Genomic DNA, 15,524 nt, shown 5'->3' with positions numbered 1-15,524 from the left:
GTTTTGTTTTTAAGCTACTGAGCTTTAAAGTAGTAGATTATACAGTACTAGATAACTAAAATCCCCTACTGAGAGTACAGACAGATTTTCCACTTACTTTATACTTCTTTCATTTCACTAAATGCCAAACAAGCATTTTCCATTATATGCTTTTCTTGGTTTTCTTTTCTCACCTTTCAAGTCTTCTTAGCTCTTCACTTAAGAGGCTGTGCAGCTCCAGCTTTTCCAGAATAAGTTCACACTGCTTCTGGTACTGCTCCAGAGGGTTATCAGGAAAGGATGTGTGGAGTGCATTCACACCTCCTAGCAGTGCACCTCCCTGAAAGGGTGAGAAAATGGAAAATACCAGCGAGAGTCACCAGGCTAGCCTGCATACAGGAAGTACACACTAGGGACCACTGATCCCAGATGGCTAAGACCAGCCCTCTACACCCCCATCACGGTATCGGAATCACCTGGGAGCCTTTTTCAAATTTCAGTGGTCCTCTCCCTCAATTCCTGGTGGCGTGCATTGCTCTGGGAAGCCACACTGTCTCTAGTGGGACGATAAGCATCTCCCAGGCGTGTTGAGGAGAAAAAGGATTGAGACCCACTGGTTTATACCAGTGGGTAAAGCAATGCTACTGATGCAGAGACTGTTTCTATGACAATTTTTTCCCCTTCTTTTAAATAGTTTCCTTTGGATATATTTCCAGGAATTACTAGGTCTAGAATAGGATCATTTTTATAACTCCTGATAGGCTATAAATTGTCTTTTTTAAACAATGCTTATAACTAGGGTTCAAATATTAGGTACAAAATATCCTTACCTGCATGGAGGACTCCATTACCGACACCACTGTAATAGCATCTTCCAGAGTCACTGTGTCACGGAACATCAGGCGAGCATGAGCTAATAAGGTGCATTTGAAAGTATGAAGAATTATTTTTATGAATTTTTGAGGTGATAAATGTAATACTCTCCTTCATCCCCCCTTTTCCAAAACTGTATTTTATAAATGAGCTACTAACAACAAATAAATTTTACTAGAACAAGCACATAAGTCTAACTTCAACTAGCTTTAAGGTTGTTTCTCTAATAATGGGCCTAATCCTTCTGCACAGCCCATGGCAATTCTGTGTATTTACATGAAAAGGTACTCTGGGCTCCAGCAAAGAAAGGTGCTATGTGGCATATATTTAATATTCAGTAACTTTCAATCCTTACTTTCTAATCTATTATAAATCATACAAAATTAAAATTAATATTCATTTCTCATCTCTGGTACATCTCTTTATCTGTGAGCTTTTCAAAACTGCCGAATTTGCAAGCCTGAATCTTGGGTATTTCTTGCCTTAATATTAGTTATAAATCCTTGAAAAAGTGAGACACTTTTGTTTTATAGAACTTTTTGGTAAGCCTATATTATATCATATGATGCAGTCAGCTCATGTGAAAAAAATTTAGGATTGTTTAATAAGGGCTAAATGTAAAAGCCAGTATTAAAAAAAAAAAAAAAGTCTGGAGACGCATATTACCTGCAAGTATGCATGTAAGTCTCATACCTTAGGGATGGGATAGAGCATGGCACTGTTAATTCAGCATTATTGTGTTAGTGGTGGGCTGTGAGTGGCAACTGGTGAGAAATAACCCAGGATGCTATATAGGAAACATTTCCCAGTAAGGGAGTATTCCACCCCCAAATGCTAATAGAAGCCATCAAGAAACAAAACATCCGTAAATAAGACTTTCTAAAGGAATGATGTCTTAAGTTATGGGAGGTTCTGAGATGTCACAAAGATTCCTCTTTCTTAACGACGCTTCGTTCCACTCAACATCTATAATCCGTCCCCAGAAGAGTGGTTTCATAGCTCCGAGTTTTTACTTTCTAAGTGACTATGAGCAAGCACCTCAGAGATCATCCTCACTCATCTCTGAATTCATGGTGCCAAGCCCCATGCCTTGCTCACATTGGATACCCAATAAAAGTATTATCTGCTGAAGGAAATAAACCTTCTGCTAATCGTATCAAGCTTTCCAGCAGGCGGATGGTTGTCCGGGCAGCGTTCCGGGAATCGCTCTGCCTCTGCATCTGGTAGTACCGGAGGAGAACTCGATTACCCTCATCAGACAGTGTGGGCTGCAGATTCCTAATGAGGCAGAAATAGGTTTTCATCTTCTCCATGCTCCAGAGCTTCTCTGATTTGCTTGGATAACCTGTATATATATCAGGTATTGGGTCAGTAATTTCTAAGAACAGGCAAACATCTCATATTAAGGGTTTTGCTAAAGTTCTTGTACTCACTTTTAAAAAGATAACCTTCAGGTTTTGTGGCCATTGAAATCTAGATGTGTCTCTGCATATAGTTCTATAATAAACAGTCTTAGGCTCTAAGCTTAATAAAGGTAAGCTTCCTACAGAGGTTTAAATTATTCAGAATAATTCTGTTCTGCCATATACAGAAATAAATAGTACTTGGTAAATCTAATTTTTTGACAGAAGTCCCACATTTAGAATTCTGTTTCATAAACTCAGTCCATTTTTTTTTGTGTGCAAGAGGTGAACCACATGGTAATTATATATCATAAGGTTCCCCCCTTTCACCACACAGGACACGTTTACCAACTTTAATCTCATCAATGGCAAGCAGAGAAAGACCCTTTGCCTTCTGTTTATTATTCTGGGCTCACTAACTGACTCGTCTCACTGCTTTCTATTTAAGCCTCTCTCTACTGCCCATTAGGTACGGTACCTTGGATATTTATTTAATTTTCTTCAAGGAAAATTTCATTTGTTACGTCTACGCTTTGTCAATTTGAATGATTTGTTTGCCTCCACGTACCTTTGTTTTCTAAGATAAAGGCAGAAATTATACGATCCCAGTCTTCATTCTTGGTATCAAGCAAAACCAGGATCAGGTCGAATCGACTTAAGAGTGGGCTGCCAAGGGCAATGTTCACTGACACAGACTCATGGGGGTCGTACTGGCCTTTGGGGTTGGTTGCTGCGAGGATGGTGGTCCTTGTGTTCAGCTTGCACACGAGGCTACCAAAAGAGAAGGTACAATTCACTGACTGTTGAGATTCAAATGAAAAGCAAGATTAAACTTGTTAATAGAAAGGGACTGCTCTTGCGCCTTGAAAATCTACACTCATGTGAAAGAGAATGTGAATGATACAAACACCAAGTTCAAATGAAGGACATTTACACTAGCCTATCTTGAAGAGAAGTAAGTATTTAATAAACACTTCTTATGCCCTGACTACGAGCAGACCCCTCTGCTAAGGGGTGTGAAGAGGTATACAAAGTTCAGCCACACATGGATACTGCTCTTAAGGAGCTTGCAGTCCACTAGCTATAACGGTAAGACAAGGCAGAACATGGTAAGTTCTAGAAACATAAATTTCCCAGGGGAAATAAAGATGATGTGTATTCATCTATGTGGATGGAAGAGACACTCAGAGAAACATTACGAAGTAGTTTTTGAACTGGGCCTTTCATGACATCTAGACTTGTTCTGTGCGTTCACTTACTTTGTTTCGGTTTTCTAAAAGTGAAACAAACAGGTGGAAGGGAAAGGGAGGGAGGGAGGGAGGGATAAAAAAAGAAGAAATCAGGAAAAAGAAAGGTTGATCAGCATAGTGTTTTTGAGGAGTAACAGTGAAGGGAAGGCTGCGGAGGAGGGCTGGTCAGATGGGGGAGGACCACGGACGGGACACATGGGAGAGACAAGGGCAGTGGCCCCAGAAGAGGCACTCAAGTCTTCAACAGAGCAGTGACAGAATAGATACGGAGGTGACATAACTTATATGTTGTTTTTAAACTTGTTTATGATGGGCAAGCCCTCAAAATAATATGGCACATTCACTGACAATAACAAGTATAGCATTCTTTCTCTGTAAAGTTGTATGCTCTCTAGTGATGACTGTTTTCAGTTACAGCGGCATGTCTGCTTCTCTCAGCAGTCACAACCCTGGGACATCGGCAAACATGTGCTATGTCTGTTAATCCCTGATCTATTTCCAGTTGGCTTTAGCAATTACCTCATGCCTGAAGACTGAAAAAGTTTGAGAATTTTTATTTGTGGTAAATGGCACAAGAAGACACAGAAGAGAAAGACAAACAAGGCACTTTCACTGAAAACTAAATCCTCTTTTTAAAAAAATTATTGATAGGGAAAAATTTTGAACAGAGAGTCCACATCTTAACATTTATGTACCAAAATGACTTTGTAAAGGCAGCTGTTTAGAACCCAGATTCAAGTTTACCATAAAACCAATGTAATAAATGGTCCCTAACTAATCCCACAAAAAGCACATTTAATCCAATACTGAAGTGAGGCTGTTTGCATTTATCATAAAAAAGGAATATTGCTGCAATACTGGCAATGAAACAAAATACAACTGCATATGAATTAATTTCTCAAAAATTATTTTCTGAGAGGTAAAATCGATTGTTCTTCCTCTCTCTGATCAAGAGCTATTTACAAGCCATTTCCTGTGTGCAAAGGACTGTACTGAGAATTGAGAAGGGTATATAGCTGGTCCCGGCCTTCAGTTAGTTTACAACAGAACTGCTGGAGGATGAGGAGGCTCAGCACAGCGCCGGCCAGACAGGACGTGTGCAGCGGAAGCTGGCGGCAGCGTCAGCGTTAGTGTCCGCAAAGACAGACTTCTGCGGAGATGCCTGGATACGTGTAAGACACAGAATCTTAACGATATCCATGACGTGAGAAGGAAAATGAGCAAGCCAAGATAGAAAAAGGGTGGTGAGTTATTCCTGAGGTAACTGGGGAAGAAATGAAAGGAGAAGCTTAGGGAAGGGGGCTAAGGAAGATTTATACGTGAAGAAAACAGGTTTCCTGAGGGGCAGCTTGTGGAAATTCAAGCAATGAAGGTAGAGCGGTGGGCAGGAGAAGAGGAGACTGTGTGGGACAGGAAGTCAGGCAGTTGCCAGTAGCAAAGAGGAGGATGGGGACGGCGTCAGAAGGGACAGAGTGGTCTCGATCACTTGAAAGAGGGGAAGACAGCATATAAACCTGGTGGCTGCAGACCTGTGTACAAACGTGACCGCATTACAAACTGAATGGGGCTTTAGCGAACAAAGATGCTCACACAGTCTAACCCTAAGTACTGTGTGTACAGTAATGCTTCGCTAAATACTACTGAATGAGGAACTCATGAATTAGTGGAAGGTAAGGGTCATTTTCCTAATTCAATACAAGTTCTACCTTCCTCAGTAATAAGAAGATAACTACCATATTTGTAATACCAAGCACTGTGTTAGGCTTTATGTATACATATCACCCCTAATCTTCACAACAACCTGAAAGGTAGCTATTATTATCACCAACTTGGAAATAAGGAAACTAGAAGTCCCAAGATGTTAATAACTTCCCCAAGGTTACGTGGAGAGCCACAGAGCTGTGATTCAAACCCAGATCTGCTTAACTCCAAAACCAATGCTCTTTCATCTCCAGACTGCCACCCTGGTGGTGTCACATTTTAAACACTTCCTGTGGTCTTGAAGATTCTGCCTCATGTTTTAGGTATTCATTTCCTTGCCTTATTTTTTTCCTACTTAATTTGAACCCCCTTGAGGACCTGTGACTTACTGTTATAATGCTCACACTCTCTGTCACATATTAGATGCTCAATAAACAAGTACTGAATAAGTGATAAACAAAAATTAATCTTTACTTTACTTAGTACAGTATTTCTAAAATTCAGAGTCATTTTATACTCTCAGGCTTCATCAGTCATAAAATAATCACGCTAATATATTTTGTTTTCTGCATTAACTTCAAGGAGTGAAAACATTCCAGTTTCTGAAAAAGCTACTTTTCCATTTTTAATCCATATGTTTAAAACTTCCTATATACATGGAAGTACTTTTTCTAAACATCGTAAAGTTAAGTTACATAAATTATTTTTACCATGACAGGCCCTCCGGATAGTGCCCTTATTTTTGTGATGGTCCCCCATTACGCTCTTTACATCTTTACCGGTGATCCCCATCTTTGCTCATGGGTTTAATCACTACCTATAGGCTGGCACTTCCAAATTTAGCTCTAAGCCTGTGGCAGTGGCTGCTCTGTGTTCACCAAACCTTGTTTTCCTTTCTCCCTGGGGACAGAGCAAGATTAAATTTCCCCTCCTCCTTTCCAGTTATGGAGAGCTGTAATAACAAGTCTTGCCAATGGAATGGGGGTAGGAGAACATATGCTACTTCCAGGTCAGGCTCCTAAAAGCCTTCCTGTGCAACCCTCCCCGCCTCTCTCTCTCTTTGCTGGTACAGACGAGGATAAGGCCCTGGAGTCAGACAGCCACCTGAGGGGCTGTGTGGAGAGCAGCACCTCACCCTCCACCCACATCAGACTGTGACTCAAGCCAGAAAAACTCCCTCTGGCAAAACACGGCAGGAAGAGATGAGCACAGGAGAGAAGTGACCACTTTTCAAGGAGTAACGAAAGAGAATAGACAGCTCCGGAATTTGAGGCTTTGAAGGGCTGGAAAAGACAGTTGCCTCTAGACCCCAGACAGTAAGGGGAAAGACTGAAACAGGCTTTGAACAACAAAGGCCCAGTCAGTTTTCTCAGTAGTATAAAGTGACCCAGATTAAGAGTGAAGCCTTCAGTTTAGATGGCCTTAGGGTAGCCATCATTAAGTTGAAGAAAAATGGAATGAAGGCCCACCCGTGTTCACAGCAGCTATCCACAACAGCCAAGAGGAGGAAGCAGTACAAGTGCCCATGGATGAATAAATGGATAAACAATACACACACTCACACAATGAAATGTTATTCAGCCTGAAAGAAAGGAAATCCTGCCACAAAATACAACATGGATGTGCTTTGAGAACATTATGGTACGGGAATTAAGTCAGTCACAAAAGACAAATACTATATGATACTATTTATATGGGGTTTCTAGAGTAGTCACATTCATAGAAACAGAAAGTAAAATGGTGGTTACCAGGGACTAGGGAGAGGGGAAAATGGGGAGTTGTTGTTTAATGGGTGTAGAGTTTCAGTTTTGCAAGAAGAAGAGTTCTGAAGATTGGTTACATAACAATGTGAATGTACTTAACACTACTGAACTGTATACTTAGAAATAATTAGGATGGAAATTTTTACGTGTTTTGTTTTTTGTTTTTAACCACAATTTTAAAAAATGGAATGGAGAGCGTTCTGAACTGAATGTTTGTGTCCCCCGAAAATTCCTATTTTGAAGCCCTAACACCCAAAGTGGTGATATTATGAGTTGGGGAGCTCAGGAAGGTAACCAGGTTTAGATGGGGTTATGAGTGTACAGCCTTCATAATGGGATTCACATCCTGAAAGAAGAGGATGAGAGACAAGAGCTCTCTCCTCCGGGTCGCACATGGAGGGGAGGCCATGTGAGCACACAGCGAGAATGCAGCTGGTTAAGAGCAAGGAAGTGGGTCCTCACTAGGAATCGAATCCGCCAGCACCTTGACCTTGGACTCCCCAGCCTCTGGAACTATGAGAAATAAATGTCTGTTGTTTAAGCCAATCAGTCGACAGTATTTTGTTATAGTAGCCCAAGGCAAAGAAGAAAAAAATCCCCAAAACCCAACAAACTGAGCTTGAGAAATATGTCAAGAAAGGAATTCTGGACACTGGCATATGCAGCTGACTAGAAGCAAAGGGATCAGAGACCTCAATTACTACGGGATCTGCACTGCCAAAGAAACCACAAACTCAGTCTGAAGAAGCCTTTGTTGTGATGCAATAAAATTCATACTTTATGGCAAGACAAGAAAATTTAAACATAAAATTCTTCTCTGCCTATTTGGGCCTCCTCCCTCCCCTTTACTGTGTATTGTGTATCTGCATTAACCAGACCTCCTTAGGAGATGACCTTCCTTCTTAATCTTGGAAGGGGCCCTGATGACCCATGACCCACAACTCACTTTGTACGTGTAGAGCTGGATTGTGTAAACTGTCAATAATCATCATTTGACATATAACCCTTCATCTCAAAAACTTACATAACTGTGCTTTGACCTCAGAACAGTCCTCAGAGCTTCCTGAAAGACTGTCACCCAGGTTATAACCTCAGGTTGGCTCAAATAAAATTTTCCATTTCTTTCTTAGATCGACTATTGATTAATTTTTTTCATTGACAATTGCTTTCAAGTTGTAAAAACAACCTTTTGCACATACGACACCAAAAGCACAAGTAAAAAAAAGACAAAATAGGTAAAATGAACGGCATCAAAATTTGCAACTTTTATGCTTCAAAGGATGCCATCAAGGAGGTGAAAAAACCCACACACAGAATGGAAGAAATTATTATTTGCACATCATATATCTGATAAAGGACTTATATTCAGAACATACAAAGAACTCTTAGAACTCAACAATAAAATGATAAATAACCCAGTTAAAAATGGGCAAAGGATTGGAATAGACATTTCTCCAAAGAAGATATACAAATGGCCAATAAACATATGAAAAGATGCTCAATGTCTTTAGTCATTAGGAAAATGCAAATCAAAACCTCAGTGAGGAAACCATAAACAAAATAGAAAAGACAACCTACAGAATCAGAGAAAATATTTGCAAACAATGCTACTGACAAGGGATTAATTTCCAAAACACACAAACAGTTCATATAGCTCAATATCAAAAAAAAACAAACAACCCAATCAAAAAATGGGCAGAAAACCTAAACAGACATTTCTCCAAAGACATACAGATGGCCAACAGGCACATGAAAAAATGCTCAACACTGCTAATTATGAGAGAAATGCAAATCAAAACTACAAGGAGGTATCACCTCACTCTGGTCAGACTGGCTATCTTCAAAAAGTCTACAAATAATAAATGCTAGAGAGGTTGTGGAGAAAAAGGAACCCTCCTACACTGTTGGTAGGAATGTAAAATGGTACAGCCACTATGGAGAACAGTGTGGAGGTTTTTTAAAAAACTAAAAATAGAGTTACCATATGATCCTGCAATCCCACTCCTGGGCATATATCTGGAGAAAACTATAATTTGAAAAGATACATGCACCCCAATGTTCATGGCAGCACTATTTACAATAGCCAAGACACAGAAACAACCTAAATGTCCATCGACAGATGAATGGAAAAAGAAGATGTGGTATATTTATACAATGGAACATTACTCAGCTGTAAAAAGAATGACATAATGCCATCTGCAGCAACATGGATAGACCTAGAGATTATCACACTAAGTGAAGTAAGCCAGACAGAGAAAGACAAACATATAATATTGCTTATACGTGAATCTGAAAAAAAAATAACATACAAATGAACTTATTTAAACAACAGAAATAGACCCAAAGACACAGAAAACAAACTTATGGTTACCAAAGGGGAAAGGGGGGGGTAGGAGGAATAAATTAGGAGTTTGGGATTAACACATCCACACTACTGTATATAAAATAGATAACCAACAAGGACCTACTGTATATAGCACAGGGAACTATACTCAATATTCTGTAATAACCTATAAGGGAAAAGAACCTGAAAAAGAATATAGATATATAGATACATAACTGCATATATATCTGGATCACTGTTAATCAACTACACTTCAGTTAAAAAAAAAAAAACAACACAGTGAGATACGACTTTAGATACACTAGTACTGTTATGATCACAAAGACAATAACAAGTGTTAGCAAGAATGTAGAGAAATTGGACTCTTCATACTCAGCTCGAGAGATTGTAAAATGGTATAGTGGCTTTGGAAAACAGTTTAGCAGTTCCTCAAAAAGTTAAATATGGAGTTACCATTTGACCCAGCAATCTGCTCCTATGTATATACTCAAGAGTAATGAAAACATATGTCCCCACAAAAACTTGTACTTGAATCTTCTTAGTAGCATTATTCATAATAGCCCAAAATTGGAAATAGCCTAAATTTTTATCAACTGATGAATGGATAAACAAAATGTGGTATATTCATATAAAGAAAGACTATTCAGCCATATAAAGAAACAAACTATTGATACATGTAACGACCCGGATGAACCTTAAAAACAAGTGAAAGTTGCCAGACACAAAAAGTCACATCTTATATGATTCGATTTATACGAAATGTCCAGAACAGGCAAATCCACAGAGATAGAAAGTAGATTAGTAGTTGTCAAGGACTTGGGAGAGACGGAAAATGGGGAGTGAGAGCTACAGGATATGGGATTTCTCTTTGGGGTGATTAAAATGCTCAGGAACCAGTGGTAATAGCTGCACAACTCTATGAATATACTAAAAAGCACAGAATTGTATACTTCAGAAGGGTGGACTTTATGTAGTATGTGAATTATACCTCAAAGCTGTTAAGAGAAAAAGTCAGAGGAAAGGATCAAAATAAAATGGTACGTTTGTAAAAAACAAACAAACAAAAATCACAATCTTGGTCCCCTAAGCTTGCTCCAGGAGGACGCAGGCTGGGAAGCTCAGGCGCCGCCTTCAGATGTGGCCAAGGAGGATAACGGACAAGAAGAACCCTGTGTGAGCTGAGCCGAGCCAGGGGCCAGAGAACAGTGCAAAAGGAGTTATCTTAGAATTAGAACCGGGGTTTAATCACAAAACCTCCCTTCATAGTGCCCGCTCAGCAGGACCCCAGAATTTCTACAATCCAGTGCCTGCCATGTATTTTCCATTTTGCCCCTTTCTAAGCAGAGGCTGTTGCTGTGATCAACCAGTCTGGTCCACCGTGGTATATACTGTGTGGGGTGGGAACATACTTGTCTTTCTCAGTTCGACAGTGCGTTGCTGGGTTCCCTCAAAAGCTGACTTCTGAGATAAGGATTTAGGAACAGGGAGTTTACTTGGGAGGCAAGCCTAGGAGTGGGGAAAGTCAGACCAGAAAAAGAGAAAAGCCAATAAAGAGTACAAGGATGAGCAAGTTACTACGGCAGGAAATTGGGGCTCAGTCCTGCCAGGGAACCTCGAGGAATGTACATTAGAACTGTGCCACCCAGGGATGGGGAAGCAAAGATTACTGACTGACGATCCCTCAGTAGTTGAGGGTTAATTCTTAGGTTGCGTTAAGCCACGGTTTGCTATAGTGGTTAGCGTAGCCTGACCTGACTAATACACAGCACATCTCTCTACTGAGCTCCAGATCCGCTGGCTATGACAATAACCATCCCAGTGTTTAAGTGATCTCCTCCTAACCTAAAGAATCAGGCCAGAAAACAGCCTGGATGCAACATTCACATATCAGTTTCCGGATTATCCAACTTTTCTAGATGAATAGGGCCTCGATTTAAAAATAAAAATGTTTAGCACCCCCAAAAATGGGATGAAAAACCCTGCAAAACTATACAAAACAAAAACATAATAATGATATTCTCACAATCCATTACATTCTTTTTGGCAATCTTAAACGCTGAGGTACACACACCCTCCCCTGCTTTCTAACAAGGTCGATAAAGTTGACAAGTTACCTTTCACGTCTAGATTGACCCAATGAGTGGTAACAAGAGATGCACAGGCAATGGAAATAGGAAAGAGGAAAGGGGTGAAAGTACTGCTCGTACGTATCGTCTAGAAAGAAGAGGACACTCTCCGAGTACCTGATTTGCACTTAGATTTTCACATCTTGGTGGCATGCTTGGACGCCTCTAAGGAACACTTCTCAATCTGTTCCCTCCTCTCCCTGTTTCCCCCTCTTAACCTGAGGCTAGTCTGTGAAGGATGCTACCAGAGAAGCAGCTTCTCAAGATCCTGGAAGGAGGAGGCAAGCTGGGTGCCAGGTGTGGAGCCATCTTCCCCTGGAGCCATGGTTCCCAAGCCTGGCTTGTCAATGAGAACCCAGGTGGGTTTTAACACTACACATTCCCAGGTCCCACCTCCGAGATTCTGACTGGTAGGCCTGGTGTGGGCTAGAAAACTGAAGTGCCCAGTGGGGACTGGTGCTGTGGCTCTTCCATGGCTATTAGAATCGAGGTGTACAATAAATGTTTTCTTGTCTGTCTCGTTACAAGGTTGACAGCATCTTGAGAACAAAGGCCTTGTCTTTTCATCTTTGTGGTGTTAGTAGCTAGCAGAGACCATGATGTTGCTGAGTGTTCAAGACATGTTTACTGAGCAAAACAAGAAATTGCCATCTTGCTGTTTTTAAATTTTAGATTGTACTTCTACCTAGGCATATGAGTATAATTTAGTAGCAGCAAATATATAATTGCAAAGTCAGATTTTCTCCTAAAATGTGCCCTCAGCAAAGAGTGAGGGTATCCTCTATTATTTAAGAATCTGATACCCTGCCTTTTATGAGAAGCTATCCTAGTTAAGATTGAAAATAACCTGGAAAATACATGAAACATTATCTTTCCCAAATCATTATTTAGTTTAGCATTCTACAGCCTTAAAGATCATCACCACATAAAGCTCTCTCAAATGACTTCACACAGTCATGTGGCATTGTGCTGCCATTTGCCAGGTGCAGGGACTGATTTGCACAGCTTAAACAGGTACATTCAAATACTGATACCCCCTTTTAAGCTTCTACTGCATCCTTTGCTTCTTGGTTTCTTCTTCTATTTCATTAAGCAGCCAGGACAAATGTAAAGTGTTAAACTCCCAAACTTTAAAAATGTTTTCAGATTTAAGTAACATAAGCAGAGAACAATAAAACTACTGGTCTTTTCCAACAAATATGGATTCAATAAGACCTATATTTTGGTACTAACACTGTAAGTTACATTGTAGTAGACTGTAGACATCCGTAGTAGACATCCTGAGTGTTTTAGCATTTTTTTCTATTCTGACTGCCCATAACAAGCTTTTACACCACAGAAATCATATTGACTGGTTCTCTCCCAGCCCCTTGTGCATCTGAATGGTGGGTATATGGCTTATGATATGTCCTCGCAGGTATATGCTCACCACATGGATAAACTTTAACCTCAACTTAAAAAACAGTTTGTGGAACTGGCACAGCTACATGGAACAATTAAGTGTGTGGGTCTTATTTTTTAAAAGAATTCTCTACTTCTATGCAATGTATGTAAAGTCACACACACACACACACACACACACACACACACACACACACGCCCCTCTCTGCGAGATTCCCTGCAGCCTTGGAGGCCAGCCATTCTGATCCAACAGTTCACACTGACACCCTTAAGGGAGATTATAATTCAAACAAAAATTCCTTCACAAGTCAATCAGACTTTAGTCACTTGAGACATGAGAGAGACAACGAGACAGAGAAAACAAAAGCAGACACATCAGAGAGTTCCTAAAAATGATGCTGCAAGGTATGAAACATCTCAAAGACAATCTTGACATGGTCCTAGAGAATGGGCCCAGAACATCTGGATGATGACGGCTCACTGAAGGACTCCTATTCTAGGGGACAAAAGCCAAAGGAAGAAAAGTCTGAACTGGGGAGTGAGGAGTAGGTAAGGTGTTTCAAGAGGAAAATTCAGAGTATCCTTATTTTATTTTAGTTGAATACATAATTAAGTATTCCCTTTTCATACATAACCCTTCTTACCTGCTTACTAATGAAGAACCTGACATGCTTTATGTATCTAGAGACATTTTCTGAAAGAGTTCTGCATTTGGCAATTAACTGTATACTTTCCATCAGGAAGATTAACAGGTTTCTAATTAGGGAGAGTGAACTTAAGATTCTGAAAACTGTTGGCCACAAAATTAGATGAGCAACTGCTTGAAGCAGATCCAACTTTTTCTTAAATTGTAGAGTGACCCAGAGTAAGTGCTATGAAAAATGAACACATGAGCTAAGTGGAACCTGAAGAGTGTTTTCTTTGGTTCCCACCACCAAGGAGATGATAGATGGACGGTGGTAACTGAGGGCACACTTAACTGCCAGCCCAAGAGCAAAACCAACATGTACCATATTCTTGCACTTTTCTGTAAGTGGTATTACAGCTATTACAGTGACGTCAAAATAAAAGTTAAAAAAAAAAAAACGTAAAAGGACAACTTGAATGGAGGAATAAAGATCACATAATTGGTGGCAGATATGAACTGGGGAGAAATGGTAAGAGCTTCTACAAACTACAGAGCTTGACCAAGAGTTTACAACTCACTAGGTACATGTGACTAAGTACTGTCTTTTAAAACCCTGCCATCCTTTTTGTCCATCTCTTTGAAATCCACTGAGCTCAAGACTTTTCTCATAAAGAGCTACCTCCTATTTAGATCGATTCACCAGGGTACTCTGTCTGTCTGTGTAAACAAACTATTGTTTCCCAGCATGGACAAATCTACTAGTACTTACAACTGACATATGACTTGTTCTCTGGTATATTTCTGAAGCGATCCTTTGTCCTCATTATAGTCTTGGACAGGCCAACCACTGGAATGCCCACCAAGCACATAATTCCGCAATCCCTTGTACATAAACTGCCGTACATGGACGATTGGCTGGGCCAGATATTGGAACCTGACCCAAGAGCAGTCAGCCCATAAACTGGCCAGAGGTCTCTGAGCTGGTCTTGCATAAATCTTCTAATAGGGATGACAATATCTAACTGCGCCTCTCTTGAGGGTATTTGAAATGGACACAAGAGGGAGAGCTCAACTACTACAGAGAGGTGAACAAGCCTCAAAGACACACAAACACACAAATAAATCAAAGACAGAGAAAATATCTGAGTCACAACAATGGGAGAGCAGGTCTGAAAATGAATATACTTCTGATGCTACGGTGGCAATGAGATAATATAGCTGCTATTTCATATCTACAAACTCCTATCCCCCAAATTATGTTCCAGTCACACCAAAATGCAGCTTTTACTCTCCCACATACCCTAGCAGGCCTGGCTTAAGGTCTCTTTCAGGTAACTTGAGCGAGTCTCATTGTAACTTTAAAAAACCTTTACAGTTGTCATCCACCTTGTAGCATTCACTGTTTCATCCTGGAGCAGAACCGTGTTTTGGCTGATAGCTCAAGGATCCTAGACAAATGCAGGAACCTGATGATGATGATGATAATGGTCCATATTCACTTATAACAATTTCAAAATCCAAAAAGCTCTTTAAAAAGGCAAGGTTTTCATAGGTAATCTGGCAGCAGACTCTGACCTAAATTGATGTGAGTCTTCATCCCATTTAGTGTGAAGTTTTATAAGTTTCACAAAATAATTAAATAATTAAAGCGTTTGAATACAGAGTGCTGTCTCAGACACTGCTAGTGGGTTTCATAATATACGACACATGCATTGTAGTACTTTCTTAAAATTGAAACAAAAAAATCTGAATTCCAACATGCATTTGGGCCCCAAGAGTTTCTGAAAGGAATTATAGACCTATAATAGTTAACACTTAAATGGCATTTATTATGTGCCAGGTTCTATCCTAAGCACTTTACTGGATTAACTCATTTAATTTTCACAACAGCCGTATGAAACAGATAGAATAATTCTCACCATCGTACCATGAGGAAGCCAAGGCACAGAGGAGTCGGGTAATATGCCTGCCTAGTAGGAAGTGGAGATGGAACCTCAACCCAGCCAGACTAGCTCGGGGACTCTTGCTCTTCATCATTATGATAATTCATTCAATA

At 40.1% G+C, this 15,524-nt stretch overlaps 1 protein-coding gene across 22 annotated transcripts in view; it reads right to left on the bottom strand.

Annotated features, from left to right (window-relative positions):
- The window catches only part of LOC309635220 (DNA helicase MCM9), a 131,493-nt gene that overhangs the window by 55,731 nt on the left and 60,238 nt on the right, over positions 1–15,524 (bottom strand). For 20 of the 22 annotated variants that reach the window (XR_014248688.1, XR_014248689.1, XR_014248690.1 and 17 more), the window contains exons 9-12: positions 2,824–3,026; positions 1,994–2,197; positions 810–892; positions 174–319 (exon numbers count right to left, since the gene is read on the bottom strand). Coding sequence is in view for 12 of the 22 variants with exons in the window: in XM_082406109.1 (XP_082262235.1) it covers positions 174–319; positions 810–892; positions 1,994–2,197; positions 2,824–3,026 (636 nt within the window). In the remaining 10 variants the exon portion in view is untranslated. The remainder of the gene's footprint in view (positions 1–173; positions 320–809; positions 893–1,993; positions 2,198–2,823; positions 3,027–15,524) is intronic. The other 2 variants (XM_082406100.1, XM_082406106.1) reach the window with 2 other exon arrangements.

This window comes from Balaenoptera borealis, assembly GCF_965194805.1.
Source record: "Balaenoptera borealis genome assembly, chromosome: 9".
Taxonomy (NCBI): Eukaryota; Metazoa; Chordata; class Mammalia; order Artiodactyla; family Balaenopteridae; genus Balaenoptera; species Balaenoptera borealis.
Note: the sequence above shows the minus strand (reverse complement) of the source record. Positions and strands in the feature narration are given on the sequence as shown.